The sequence below is a fragment of the Haliotis rubra genome, unplaced genomic scaffold, assembly GCF_003918875.1.
Source record: "Haliotis rubra isolate DU_JTF1 unplaced genomic scaffold, ASM391887v1 Scf51, whole genome shotgun sequence".
In the NCBI taxonomy this organism is placed as follows: Eukaryota; Metazoa; Mollusca; class Gastropoda; order Lepetellida; family Haliotidae; genus Haliotis; species Haliotis rubra.
Window position 1 is genome coordinate 856,036 of NW_025767202.1, and position 14,300 is coordinate 870,335.

Sequence of the window (14,300 nt, forward strand, 5' to 3'; positions counted from 1 at the left end):
AAGAAGATATTGACAGCCTTGTTAGTTAAACGTACACATGGACACACTTCTCAACGTGTCCATAACACTTACGGAGTAGGCACTAATCCGTGGATGTGAAGATGAGATCTGTCAAGGGTTAAATGACGACCCTTTGACAAGGATAATACCCAAGTCGACTGCCATAGTGCCAGCAGACATTCGGACTCTCTGTTGTATTCTTAAGCGCTTGTGTCTCTTGAAATCCAAATAGTTATTCAATACTTTACGACACACACTGAAAACATTTAACTTTAACTTGAAATCAGGAAAGACGTATTTCATCTTCGAAAACATCGAAAGAGATTCGAGGAGTGAGTGAGTGAGTATGGTTTTACGCCGCTTTTTAGCAATGTTCCAGCAATATCACGGCGGGGGACACCAGAAATGGGCTTCACACATTGTACCCATGTGGGGAATCGAACCCGGGTCTTCGGCGTGACGAGCGAAGAGATTCGAGGAAGTATGACAATATCGTTATGTTTGCTTATCTGGTCTCTAAATACCGAGAACTGAACATTTCGCATAATTTTACAAAAAGTATTTTTGTGCGCGTCCAAGGGGTATTCTATCCTTTGTGTGTTAGCAGCCTAAGTTGTTCTATCCTTTATGTGTTTATCGCATAAACAGTGCTATCCTTTATCTATTTATCAACAAAGCTGTTCTACTTTTTATGTTTTTATCAACCAATCTGTTCAATTCGTAATGTTTTTCAACCAAGAAATGTAAACGTGTGCGTTTTTTAACTGAAAGGTCTGAACCATCTTCGACCCAAATGGTAAACGGTTGATATGTTTATCAATAATACTCGCAACATATTGATGAACATGTATGAGCGCAGCTACGCAGTCACAGTATTATTTGGTATTGTCAGGTATTGCGGTTCGGCCCAGTATAGACCGTAAACCATGAGGCCTTTGTCGTCAGCAACAGTCGTAGTGCGTTTATAAAAAAAAACGGTGTCCCCTTTCTCAGACATTAAAAAAAGAACATGTTAAAGAGATCTGAAGTTACTTTTGTTGTAAGAACATCGACTGGCTACATTTTAACATTGTGACCCAGTGCAACGAATTCCCATGTGGAACTTCATCAGGGTCGTAACGGGATGTTTATGCTTCCTGAAGAAGGAAAATCATTCACACAGAATTATATAAGTTCCAGGAACAATTTCAAACGTGCTGTAAAACGTTTACGAATCCTTTCCTGCTGCGAACTCATATAAATTTAACATAAAATCCCCAAAAGTTGGTCATTCATAGCCTACAAATAAACCTCGCGTACATCCAAGTCAGTAAATAGTTTTGTAAATATTTCAAGCGGCATGGCACTCTCAACCAATGACTACCAAACCAGTCGGAATTCATCCCCCATCTCATGTTTTTCTCTCATAGTACCCATGCTAACTTCCACATACCGAAACAAAGTATACTCAGTTAAAATAAATCATTCGCGTCACTGGAAAACTTAACATTTGCCACGAAAGTCATTGCAACATATTGTTTGTTTTGCAGCCTGTTCTTGAGCCAAGGATGTAATTAGCCTGATGTGGGTTAATAAGTTGCCCGTCGATGGCGCTTTCAACCACCACAGGTGTTCCCCTAGGAATCGGTCGGTATTCGTACAATGTCGCCGTTGGAATGTCTTGGAAGGGCTGAAAACCTGTAACATGTCTTTCAGCATGTTCCTGCTGCTTTGATGCCCAGGCTTCTAAGTGTTATTTTAATCCGAAATTGACTAATGATGCCAAAACCGAGCGTTCAAGTGTGTCATTAAGAGCTCGGTACAAAGCTCCGAGAGTTGTTAATTAATTATAGACACTTGAAAATATTTTGGTTAAAGTGTATAAGCAGGTATATCAAATATAGTTTACGGTTACACAGTACATGGTGGGACGGGGCTTCTGTGATCATGTGCACATTGCAATTAATCACTTTACCATAAACAAACTGAACTGGAGGATGATGTTGGCACATGATAGCGTGCTTACAAACAATGTTAATGTGTACAAGGAACAGCTTGTTCTGTACAACGAAAAGAATGTTTCTGAATTATCTGTGGCAAAAACAGTTGAGAGTATTGGTTACTTCCATGTCAATGTCTGACTTAGTGGGATGACTTGGCACCTTGAACAACATTTCAGGTAATTACCGCTGGTGAGTTTCATGTTGAGAGCGTTTGGTAACATTACCTTAAGCAGCCTTCAGTTTAGTTAAAGCAAGTGATTTTAGTGTTGAGGGGTGCGTTTGTCAACGTCACCGGCAACAGTATTTTAGCTAATAACGGCACATGAGCTCAATAATGGAGAGCGCGTTAGTTGACCGGTTGAGTGGCGTCTTGACCAGTCAACCCAACAATACCAAAATATGAGCTCGACGTTATCCACATTATCGTCTACAAATAGTGATACTGAACACTGGTGCATTACGGAGGGATACAATTACCTGAATATTACCTGAATACCCGCTTAAAATCTTTCAAATTTCAGTTCATAAAGGAAAAAATCGAAAAGAAAAGAATGCCACCTAAAATCCGCGGAAATGGTTGTAATTAAACACACAGACCTTTTCATTATCAATTATGATATTCTAAACCTGGTTTTGTTTTGGCACGAACAGCACAGACTGGTATGGACCATGTTGCCAACGCTGCCTTCATGAAAACCTGCACAATCTCCAAAGCTTGACAGGCTTGAGTTGGGCCTCGGGCATATGAAAAGGTCATGAAATTCATTTCCAACAAATATGAGGTCCCACAAAAAATCTGAGGCGCATTTACTGAAATACCTCCGCTTGACGCATGTGCATTCCTGGCGGAAATGTATTTACGATCATTCTTTAGCCCCTGGGGTAACGCGGAGTTATTTAGTGCAAATGCAGCCAAATTCTTCTTCAACCCCATGGTGCCAAATTAGTGGTATCACCGAAATTTCGGAAAGACAATTACCGCTTTCTGTGGGTAACTTAGTTTGAACTATTACGGAAGAAAATTCCAATTACATGAAACCTAAATACGCCATTTGAATGTCCGTTAACAGGACCAGTTAGGGTAGTTTTAGGCGACAATCAGAAGTAAGCCATTCAAGCCTCGGACATAGCACGCTTCATCTGGTGAGTGAGTATGGTTTTACGCCGCTTTTAGTAATATTCCAGCAATACCACGGCGGGGGGACACAAGAAATGAGCTTCACACATTGCATTCATATGGGGGAAACGAACCCCGGTCTTCGGGACGAACGAACGAACGCTCTAACCACTAGGCTACCCCACCACCCTGCTTTATTTGGATACGGTGACAGAAATGCAGGTTCGACATTGCTACCACACAATTCCCTGTGACTAATGGTACCGACAGGTTAGTGCAACACATTGCGATGACATAATTATAAGCTGTTCAGACCCTGTAGACACCCGGTGTCATTGAAATAGGTGAGAACTCCATGTTGTCCATGAACTCTTGAAAGGGAAGACCAAGATCAAACTCTGGCTACAGATCACCAATATTTCGATATTAAATTCATCAATGTGATGAATTTGGGTTAAACAGTTAATTACGTAAATTTGCAATTACTGTGAAAAGAATGAAACCAGAGATTTATTGTTTTCTACGTTGTCGTATACAAGTTCAATGTATGTAGTAGTATGTACACAATGTGCATATATACAATGCATTTCAATCTCGAATCAAACGATATCTCGAACCTGTCTTGATGGTCCCTTGGGGTTCGAGATCCAGGGAGTTTACTGTAATATATTCCTTCCAAGTATGACTACGAAAGACCTTGCTTATGATTTCATCAACGCTGAACACAATCCAAGTGAAGATTGAGGTGAGCCGATCTGGACTGACTGACTGACTGAGTTTGGTTTTACGCCGCTTTTAGCAATATTCCAGCAACATCACGGCGGGGGACACCAGAAATGGGCTTCATACATTGTGCCCATGTGGGGATTCGAACCCGGGTCTTCGGGGTGACGAGCCAACGCTTTAACCATTAGGCTACCCCACCGCCCCCGAGCCGATCTGGAGTTTAATATCGTGTGTAAGAGGGGGCGGTGGGGTAGTCTAGTGGTTCAAGCTTTGGCTCGTCACGCCGAAGACCCGGGTTCGATTCCCCACATGGGCATAATGTGTGAAGCCCATTTCTGGTGTCCCCCACCGTGATATTGCTGGAATATTGCTAAAAGCGGCGTAAAACTAAACTCACTCACTCACCCTCTCAGTGAGGAGACTGAGGAGCTTAATTTCCTAAACACTGAATTATGTGGACGTCTGGACTAAACTCAGTCGTGTGTAAGATTATTGCAGGAATACAGCTACGCACATGCGTGCGTGCGTGCGTGCGTGCGTGTGCGGTTTATTAATGCCAAGTTATTAGCGGGGGCACGTTGCCCGTCCTCTTAGCTGACGCAATTATATGTGCAGAGTTGCGTCACTCGGGCACCTATATGTTCGAACCATGGTTCTATCGCACCACATTTCTATATTGTCAGAACCATGCCGGTGTTCTTGGGTTCCACCAAAATGGTAAAATGTCTGAGACCGACATCACTTCCGACTTTCCTTCCACATCCAGTTGATAAACCGTGTTAAAAATAGAATATTTTTCAAAGAGACATAAAAACCCAAACTCACATTATAGTGAGTGAGTGAGTATAGTTTTACGTCGCTTTTAGAAATATCCCAGCAATATCATGGCGGGGGACATCGGGAACGGGCTTCATACAATATACCAATGCGGGGAATCGAACCCGGGTCTTCAGCATGACGAGCGAACGCTTTAACCACTAGGCTACCCCACCGCTCCCTCACGTAGAACTAACCACTTGATATACCATGCCGCAGTTTAACATGGACACATTATACTGAGTCCGAGCCGACCACCCCCCGAAAATTGCCTTTATTTTGAGCGCCAGGAAAGGTAACAATAAGTTTCATCTGTTTTGGCGACCTGAGATTGAACCACCGAGTTGTGCAGTCCGGGAAGACCCCCTGTCCGTAAGACTACGGAGACAGCATTGAAATTGAGCTTTTTGTCTTATTGAACATTTGTTTTGCTAGACCTGGGGACCTGTGAAGATCCGGGTTAGAATTGGTCTTCAGTAGCCCATGCTTGCCGTAAGGGGCGACTAACGGGATCGGTGGTCAGGCTCGCTATCTTGACACATGTCATCCTATCCCAGTGGCGTAGACCGATGTTCATGCTGTTGATCACTGGATTATTTAACGACTGCCGCCACATAGAAGGAATATTGCTCAGTGCGGTGTTAAACAACAAACCAACGCTCTACCAGGGAGTAGTATATTGGAAGAAACATCTCCAGCGAAACCTAATTGCCAGTAAAAGCAATCAAAGCTCGTTCGTTTGTGAATGTGAACAGTCTCCCCATTTTACTCGGCTTTTTATCAGCTTCAGATGTCCAGTAATTCATCAACGTCAACACAGGAACAATTAATTCAGCTTAATCGCTGTAACACGTGGACATAAAGCCATTGCTATTAGTGTTGTCAGGTAATACTTTTTCTGTCGTGTTCACCCCTCAAAAAACACATCAATAACTGGCAATTGTTTACACTAAAATTCTCATAGATTTACATTTACTTGGGTTTGCAGGTATTTATATATGAATCTTACGTACTTACGTCGGTGTTTTCACAGCATTTGCACGTGCATTGAATTTGTTTGATTACCGTGTGGCTCGTTCAATGAACTTGAATAGCACGTTATTCATATCTTTTACACTCAAGTAGATTTTAACATTTCCACGGAACATGATTTACACGCCTTTTACATGCCCCTGATGGCCCGTTGAGTCGGCACTCCCCGAGCACGTGCTGAATGTCTGGCCCGTGCAGCACTTGCGGTTTACTTGACTGTCTACCAAGAGCCCGGCGGTTTGAATTCCATGCGAAGATTTGACCCCCTGTTTTGCCTTCTACCAATTTAACCCCCACAATCTTTCACGATAGCTTTAAAATGCATACACTTGTTTCTTTGAGAGCCCTAACAGTTGTTAAATCGGTCCTGCGTTTCTCTGTTCTTCTGGAGAAACACACTTCAGCATACTTAGCGCAGGAAAGTGCAGGGCGCCGAAGGTTTTGCCAGTAAGTAATTCTACGACACGTGTTCGAGGGGATTTTCGCGTAATTTTTAACATTCTTGAAATAACTTGTGTGTCAAAAAGGTTTTGTTTGGAAGCAGTGATGGAATGTCTTTAACAAGTTGGCCTGTTTATGCATGGGAGTTGTAGTATTCCACTTCACTTCGCATTCTGACTTCTTCGCATAGCTGTTAACGCTAAAGTGTGAATGCTTAGCCTAGCATGCTAAACAACGCTCGCAACACATTCAGATGGTGTGAAAACGTTGTTTTACTCTTTAATAAAAATTAACAAAATGAATCTATTAAAGAGAAAGGAAGAGAAAAACACATACAACATATATCATGGCGACGTTGTGCATATTAATTTGAGAAATGGAATAAACAAACGAACGTCATTTTCTTAAATAAAGAAAACCCCAACAAATGGTTAAAAATACGTACATGATATGCACTTAAAGATTTTTAAAAATTATTTTTGTGAATATCAGTTCATCTTTAACTTCATCTCATATACACCGGATTCTGTCGATTTACGTGTGGTCTTTCTTTCATGTTGTTAGGCAGTCAGCCCGAGGGGACAAGCTGACCCGGGCTTGACCGTCTACAAGAACCCACCAAGACAAGTGGCAGAGAGTGCCCGGGGTGGTGTGGGCTCCCTGGACCCTCATCCACAAGTATTGACCACTTGAGACTCAGTCCGACTTGACCTTTGATACACCACGTATATGTAACTCTCAGTGAGGAGATGGCGGTAGATGGCCAGTGGTTAAAGCGTTCGCTCATCACGCCGAAGGCCCGGGTTCGATTCCCCACATGGGTACAATATGTGAAGCCCATTTCTGGTGTCCCCCGCCGTGATATTGCTGGAATATATTAAAAAGCAGCGTAAAACTAAACTCACTCACTCACCCTCTCAGTGAGGAGACTGGGGAGCTCAATTTCCTAACCACTGAATTATGTGGACGTCTGGACATGTACACTTACATAGAAGGGATGCATACAGACGAAGTAACTAAATACAAGAAAGTTTGGGAATTCGGCAAACAGTGAACTATTTTTGTTTTAAAGAAAGAAACTTTGTCGTGATCTCAGTTGACCAGTATTCTAACGTCAAAATACTCTGGCGAGTTACGACGATGTGAACGAATATGGCGTGTGAAAACTCTAGTGTAGAGGCAGCAATCATCTATGGGACTTTATATGCGTGCGTATGTGTTTATAACGTATGTGAAATAAATATCACTTCAACCAGTAATGCATGTTATGTACTCAATTATGTCACTTGTAATATTCGGGGTCGGTTGGTCAGGCTCGCTGGCTTGGATGACACATGTCATCGGTTCCCTATTGCGCAGATCGATGCTCATATTGTTGATCACTGGATTGTGTGGTCCAGACTCGATTATTTACAGACCGCCGCCATAGAGCTGGAATATTGCTGAGTGCGGCGTAAAACTAAACTCACTTGTAATATCACATGTCAAAACTGTTCAGTTCGTTGCCGCCCGATTTTTCACCGAATAGGTCCCTCTGTAGGCAGAGACACGTGCAGCACGTGCTGTAGAGAATGGTGTGGGCTATTCCGAGTGTAAACAATCCCATTTGCTCCTCTCTCAAGCAGACAATTAGAGAGACAGAGGTTCCAGACCCGCCAAGGGATACCTTTTGTTCTTCAACTTTTGAAGAACTTGTTTCTCTTTAGAACTGAAGCGCGTGTTATAGGTTCACTACGGAGGACATTTACCCCTGTCTTTGAAGTGGTCCGTTTTGTCATTTCATCACAAGCACTTTAAAGTTAAAGAAAAACTATAAAGAAATTATCCCCAACTGGTGACTCTCACCTGGATGTTTGTATTGAGTACGTCTTTCACGGTATAGATGGGGAGGCATTCCATCTCCCGCTGTATGTACAACAAGTTGAACTCAGTGCATTAGGTTCAAATTAAAGTTTGTCAAAACACGTACACGACTGCTGACTGAACGAAACGGTTTCATCTCATTCTCAACTGGTATGTTTTATGATATAAATGAGTGCAACCCTGGTTCCTGTATTGACGCTCTATGAAAAATGTTGAATATAAAAATAGATATATTGAAACGTTCAACCATACACGTTTAAGACAACAGTGCGCTAGTGCAAATCTAGCTTTAATTGGGGGTGTTTGACTTGGGTCGCACCATACCCGGTGCTCCACGATGAACCTGTTGAGATTCCTTCAAGACAAAATCGCTTAATCGCTTTATTTGAGAAAACGTTTGATAACTAGTTAGCCCGAAGCGCAATTTACAAAGAAAACATTATTTAGCGGTCGCGAAATACCGTCTTCTGTGAGTTATCGGTACAGACGCTTGCATAGCGACGAGGGCCTCCCAGATGGCGCTTGTTAGTACAGCTCCTAGGGTTGATAATCAAATCGAGAAAAAAGCGGTGTAGTAATGCACATGTACATCGGGTCTGTAAACAGGAGGGGGGAAGCGGATTCGTTATAATATGATGCAAGCTGGTGTGTTCTGATATCGTGCGGTAGTTCTTGAGTAGTGCCATGTTGGCCAAAGTTTGCACACGAACAAGTAAACGATGTCCCCCAAACGAGGCAATGGTGGCTTGCACGTGCATGGTGCTGAGTGTCAACCTTTGTACACAGAGTTATAGTGTATATAGTACACCGTGATTAGGTGGGACGCTGAATCTCGAAGTCGAGGCTGATCTTCCATAGAGTAGATATAGAGTGGGAGCATTGTCACCCATACAATGAATAGGGGAGATCCACATATATTTGGAATATAGGAAATATTCATGAAGATGTCGCCTCGACTTTACTAATTTACGATGTTAGCCTAGTGGTATAGCGCTCGCTCGTCTCACCCAAAACCCGGGTTTGATAACCCACATGGGTACAATGTGTGAAGCCCATTTCTGGTATCCCCGTTGTGATATTGCTGGAATACTGACAAAGCGGCGTAAATCAATACTCACTCACTAACACACTCACTAATTTACGATTTACACGTGTATTATATAACGCACGGAGCCCATTTACTTGTATCTGCGTGTTTTTTGCGAGCATGATACTCAAACACTTTCATGCGAACAGCACAGTAATTGAGGGCGATCGAGTATCAATCTTTATTTGCCTTTCAGATGCCACAGTCCTATAGTACACGTATACAGACACTATTATTATTAGGTAGTAGAGAGTACATTTTTTCTGTGTAGAAAGGCATGATACAGAAACATTGAAACACGTATACTATTCCTTTTGCTGATCAACGAAAAACAGACACGTTATCTTCAGAATTTTATTATACATACGTTACTTCAGCTGGACTGAGGGCAAATTCCATGCTGATTACTTTTTAAGGCTTGTACAGTACTTACCTAACCACAATACTGTTTTCAAGCATTATTCTCATTATAATGTTCCATATCGAAGAGGTATTTTGGGAACGTATACACCGATAGTGGTACGTGGCTTAAGGGGGGATTAGGATATTTACCAACATTCTACCCAGTTAGTGTGCGGAGGTAAGCTGCTCTTTGTAATCTGATAGGAGTGGTTTATAAATCAAGCCTGGGAAGGTTTGGCCGAATCCCCCCATGACCACTGTACCGTATCGCTATTCTTTAAACCTTACACAATCTGGGGTCAACAAAGAATTTCTTGGTGCAATTGTTCAGGTTATCATGATCCGTAGTCCCGTAGAACTGCAACTCGGTCATCCATTAAAGTTGATCTGTTAGAGGACCAAGAAGTAGACCCGGTAAAGGACTAATAAGTTGATACGATGAGCAAGAGGTTGATCTGACGAAGGACTAAGGCGTTGATTGAGAAGTTGATCTAATAATGAACCAAGACGTGAATCTGATGGAGGACCAAGAAGTTGATCTGACGAAGCAACAAATTGATCTAACGAAAGACCAAGACGTAGACCTGATGAAGATCAAGAAATTGATTTGATGAAGGACAAAATGGAACACCTTACGTAGTCACGGTGTTATCGTCTTGAAGTTTGTTTCTCAAAAGCAATCTTAGCTAGGGGACAAGTTGCGACTGGAGTGAAGACTGCTGTAGAGATGTAGAGATGCACTATTATCGAGTGCTAATTTCGCCTCAGACAATATGCGAGTCACCTTAAAGTGAACTTTTATCTCAAAAGTCATCCAGTTAAAAGTATTTGATACATATTCAAAGAAATGTCAAGCAATCTGGCCAAAAAGTATGCTTCTTTAAACTTATCTTTCCACACGAAAAGCTACTCCCAGAGAGATTACACAATTAGCGCCGTTGGCTGAAGATGATGCACACACTGATGGCGGTGATATAGTTGGAATCGGAACATGCACTCTTAGTAGAGCAATGGTTTGACTGTAATGTGTATGATACAGTATTTGGGCCCGAAGTCTTAGTATAACAACATCATTTCTCCATGAGTTCCATTTGTTTGGCACTATAGTCTATCATAGTGTCTCATGAAAACATTCTGGGATACATCCAAAACAGTATGCTTTGATGTGGTGATGAGGAAGGAGAGATTTGGTATCTGCTCGATGATGGACCAAAGTTCGAGGCCAGTGTGTTTTAAGAGTGAGTGAGTGAATGAGTGAGTGAGTCAGTCAGTCAGTGAGTTTAGTTTTACGCCGCACTCAGCAATATTCCAGCCATATGGCGGCGGTCTGTAAATAATCGAGTCTGGACCAGACAATCCAGTGATCAATAACATGAACATCGATCTACAATTGGGATACGATGACATGTGTCAACGAAGTCAGCGAGCCTGATCACCTGATCCCGTTAGTCGCCTCTTACGACAAGCATGGGTTACTGAAGGCCAATTCTAACCCGGATCTTCACGGGGAGACAAGCATGGGTCACTGAAGATCAATTCTAACCCGGATCTTCCAGGGTGGTGTCATAAGAGATCTTCGGTTGCTGCTGAACGCATATTAATACGGCATATTAACTCTAATGACAAAACGGATAGCCCAAGCTATTCACTGCGATGAGTTGTATCAGAAAACTGTTATCGTGGGTTTCAATCCCATATTCGGCCTGACAATGTTTACACGTAGGAACCAAGCGTTTCTCCTGAGCGGTAACCGTCTAATACCTGCTTCCCACCATCATACCACACTGTGCGTCTCACCCACATCCGACACCCCACATCCCCACCCCACACCCCACCCCACACCCCCACACCCCACACCCCACATCCCACACCCCACACCCACACACCCCACATCCCACACCCCACACCCCACACCCCACATCCCACACCCCACATCCCACACCCCACATTCCACATCCCACATCCCACACCCCACACCCCACATCCCACATCCCACATCCCACATCCCACACCCCACATCCCACATCCCACATCCCACATCCGACACCCCACACCTCACACCCCACACCCGATACCCCACACCCCACACCCCACACCCACGTGATACAACTGTTAAAGACTGACCACTATTCAGGGTTTGCTTCCACAAAACGACCTACGCACGACCGAAGTCCTCCAGGCAGTCTCATGGGTTTTTAAGGGTTAAGATCGCCAAAGCGGACCCAGGCGTCTGTTTAACACACATAATTGTATGTCTGCTATAAAGAACAATAGCGACGGATTTCTTATCGAAGGATGATTAGAGTTCAACACTCGAAGACAGTCAATCATGTTTTAAATTAATAAATAACTTTGATAGTCGGGTTCATATGGCAGGAGATAGAAACGCGTCAGCCTCAAACCTCTCCTTAACTATACCCTTTGATGAAGCATGCCGTAACGGTACCGCGCTTGAGATGCTGCAGGTGAAGCATCACCGATGCCTCGCTGAGGATATAAACGGACACTCCCGTGATGTCATACCAGCATTCCTGATAACATTTACCAATTGAAACATTTTATTGCAGTAGTTTTTTTTACAGCCCGGGATTTTCAGACTTCCAAGTCGATGTACCGCTAACCCAAATAAAGTTCACTGACCGCGTAATTTATACAGACGTTGGAGCCATTTTCAGACAAATCTGTTGCCATGGGAACAGAAGAAACTGCGACATAAAGGTATGTCAGAACTTTTAAATAATGGTGTCCATTTGAACCCAGATTCGGTCGCCCATCGTCTCCTCTTTTAAAATAGCGCCCTTCTTCTGTTGTATCAACACTTGGTGTAAATCGAGTATCACGAAATTTGTCATACCATTAGTTACTATGCTTCAGCTGGTGGTCATCAGGGTCATACTTATGTACCATTTACACTCGCTCATCCCCTCCTTTGTCCACTCGCCCACCCCTCCTTTGTCAACTCAGCCACCCTCCCCACCCACCCTCCTTTGTCCACACACCCACCCTCCTTTGTCCCTCTCGCCCCCACCCTTTGCCCTCTCGCCCACCTCTCCTTTGTCCACACGCCCACCCTCCTTTGACACCCGCCCACCCTCCTTTGCCCACTCGCCTACCCTCCTTTGTCCACTCGCCCGCCCCGTTGTCCACTCGCCCACCCTCCTTGTCCACTCGCCCGCCCTCCTTTGTCCACTCGCCCATCCCTTTGTCCACACGCCCACCCCTCCTCCTTTGCCCGTCCCTCCTTGTTGTCCACTCGCCCACCCTCCCTTTGTCCACTCGCCTCGCTGCCCCCCTTTGTCGACCGCCCGCCCACCCCTCCGCCCACCCCCTCCCCTCGCCCACCCTCCTTTGTCCACTCGCCCACCCCTCCTTTGTCCACTCGCCCACCCCCCTTTGTCCACTCGCCCACCCCTCCCCTTTGTCCACCCTCTCGTCCCTCGCCCTCCTTTGTCCACTCGCCCACCCTCCTTTGTCCACTCGCCCACCCTCCTTTGTCCACTCGCCCAGCCTCCTTTGTCCACTCGCCCACCCCTCCTTGTCCACCGCCCACCCCTCCTTGTCCACTCGCCCACCCCTTTGTCCACCGCCCACCACCCTTTGTCCACCGCCCACCCCTCCTTTGTCCACTCGCCCACCCCTCCTTTGTCCACCCCAACCACTCCTTTTCCACTCGCCCACCCTCCTTTGTCCACTCGCCCACCCTCCTTTGTCCACTCGCCCACCCTCCCTTGTCCACCTCGCCCACCCCCTTTGTCCCCTCGCCCACCCTCCCTTGTCCCCTCGCCAAAGCCCCTTTGTCCACTCGCCCACCCCTCCTTTGCCCCTCGCCAAAGCCTCCTTTGTCCACTCGCCCACCCCTCCTTTGCCCCTCGCCAAAGCCCCCTTTGTCCACCTCGCCCACCCCTCCTTTGCCCCTCGCCAAAGCCCCTTTGTCCACCTCGCCCACCCCTCCTTTGCCCTCTCGCCAAAGCCCCTTTGTCCACTCGCCCACCCCTCCTTTGCCCTCTCCCAAAGCCCCTTTGTCCCTGCCCACCCTCCTTTGCCCTCCTTAATCCACACACTCACAACCTTACCCGCTGACCTGCGCTATTTTTCACAACAGTTACTGAAGCCACCTCGTCCCTGTCTCTCTTCACCACCCTCTGTGGACACTGAATACCCGTTAAAACATGGTTTGTTGTGTGAAAGGCAAACGTCTCGGACACGAGCAAGAAACGATCCTCTCCACCCTGGTTCCCACTTGTTACATAGTAACATGTAGCACATGCAACACAACCTCGCACGCCAGACCGTACACCACGAAACTTCCCTAACAAACCCACAGTTATCCTATGTGTCCCACTCCATACCTGTAACGGAGAACGCACTCTCCATTCTGTCGTCTTCTTCTCTCAATAGCCTGGTGGTCCCCGTCCCGTCCCCACCCCCCACCCCACCCACACACACACAACATCAAGCTTACACTCCCTCGAGGTCACTGTAAGTTTAAAGTTTTACGACATGCTCACCCACCCACCATCTCCCTCACTCACTCACTCACTCCCACACACCGACATTACCTCTAACTCACCCAACTGCCCACACTCTCAATCACTCACTCTCACCACCACCCCCCCTCCCTCACTCACTCACTACCACACACCGACATTACCTCTGACTCATCCAACCGCCCACACTCTCCCTCCCTCACTCACTCACCACCTCCCTCCCTCCCTTACCTTCCACACACCAACATTACCTCTAACTCACCCAACCGCCCACACTCTCAATCACTCACTCACTCACCACCTACCTCTCACTCACTCCCACCCTCTCTCTCACTAGCTCACTCACT

At 45.3% G+C, this 14,300-nt stretch overlaps 1 protein-coding gene and 1 long non-coding RNA gene across 2 annotated transcripts; one reads left to right on the forward strand and one right to left on the reverse strand.

Annotated features, from left to right (window-relative positions):
• The first annotated feature begins 5,863 nt into the window (after nucleotides 1-5,863).
• On the forward strand, nucleotides 5,864-7,373 carry LOC124292243. Its single transcript, XR_006902395.1, has 2 exons — nucleotides 5,864-6,120; nucleotides 6,679-7,373. It is a non-coding gene; the product is annotated as an uncharacterized LOC124292243 (long non-coding RNA).
• Nucleotides 7,374-12,575: 5,202 nt separating this feature from the next.
• LOC124292184 (glycine-rich cell wall structural protein 1.0-like) lies at nucleotides 12,576-13,840 on the reverse strand. The gene is made up of 2 exons (XM_046729236.1): nucleotides 13,816-13,840; nucleotides 12,576-13,513 (listed from the first exon to the last, which is right to left on the reverse strand). Exons 1-2 carry the CDS (start codon nucleotides 13,838-13,840, stop codon nucleotides 12,576-12,578), a joined length of 963 nt encoding a protein of 320 aa, XP_046585192.1.
• Between the last annotated feature and the right edge of the window lie 460 nt (nucleotides 13,841-14,300).

Bases quoted from the DNA above. Each gene is read 5' to 3' on its own strand.
- LOC124292184 (XM_046729236.1), bottom strand. From the start codon at position 13,840: ATGGAGAGTGCGTTCTCCGTTACAG. The intron at 13,514-13,815 runs GTATGGAGTGGG...GTGTGGATTAAG, and splicing joins GAGTGCGTTCTCCGTTACAG to GAGGGCAAAGGAGGGTGGGC.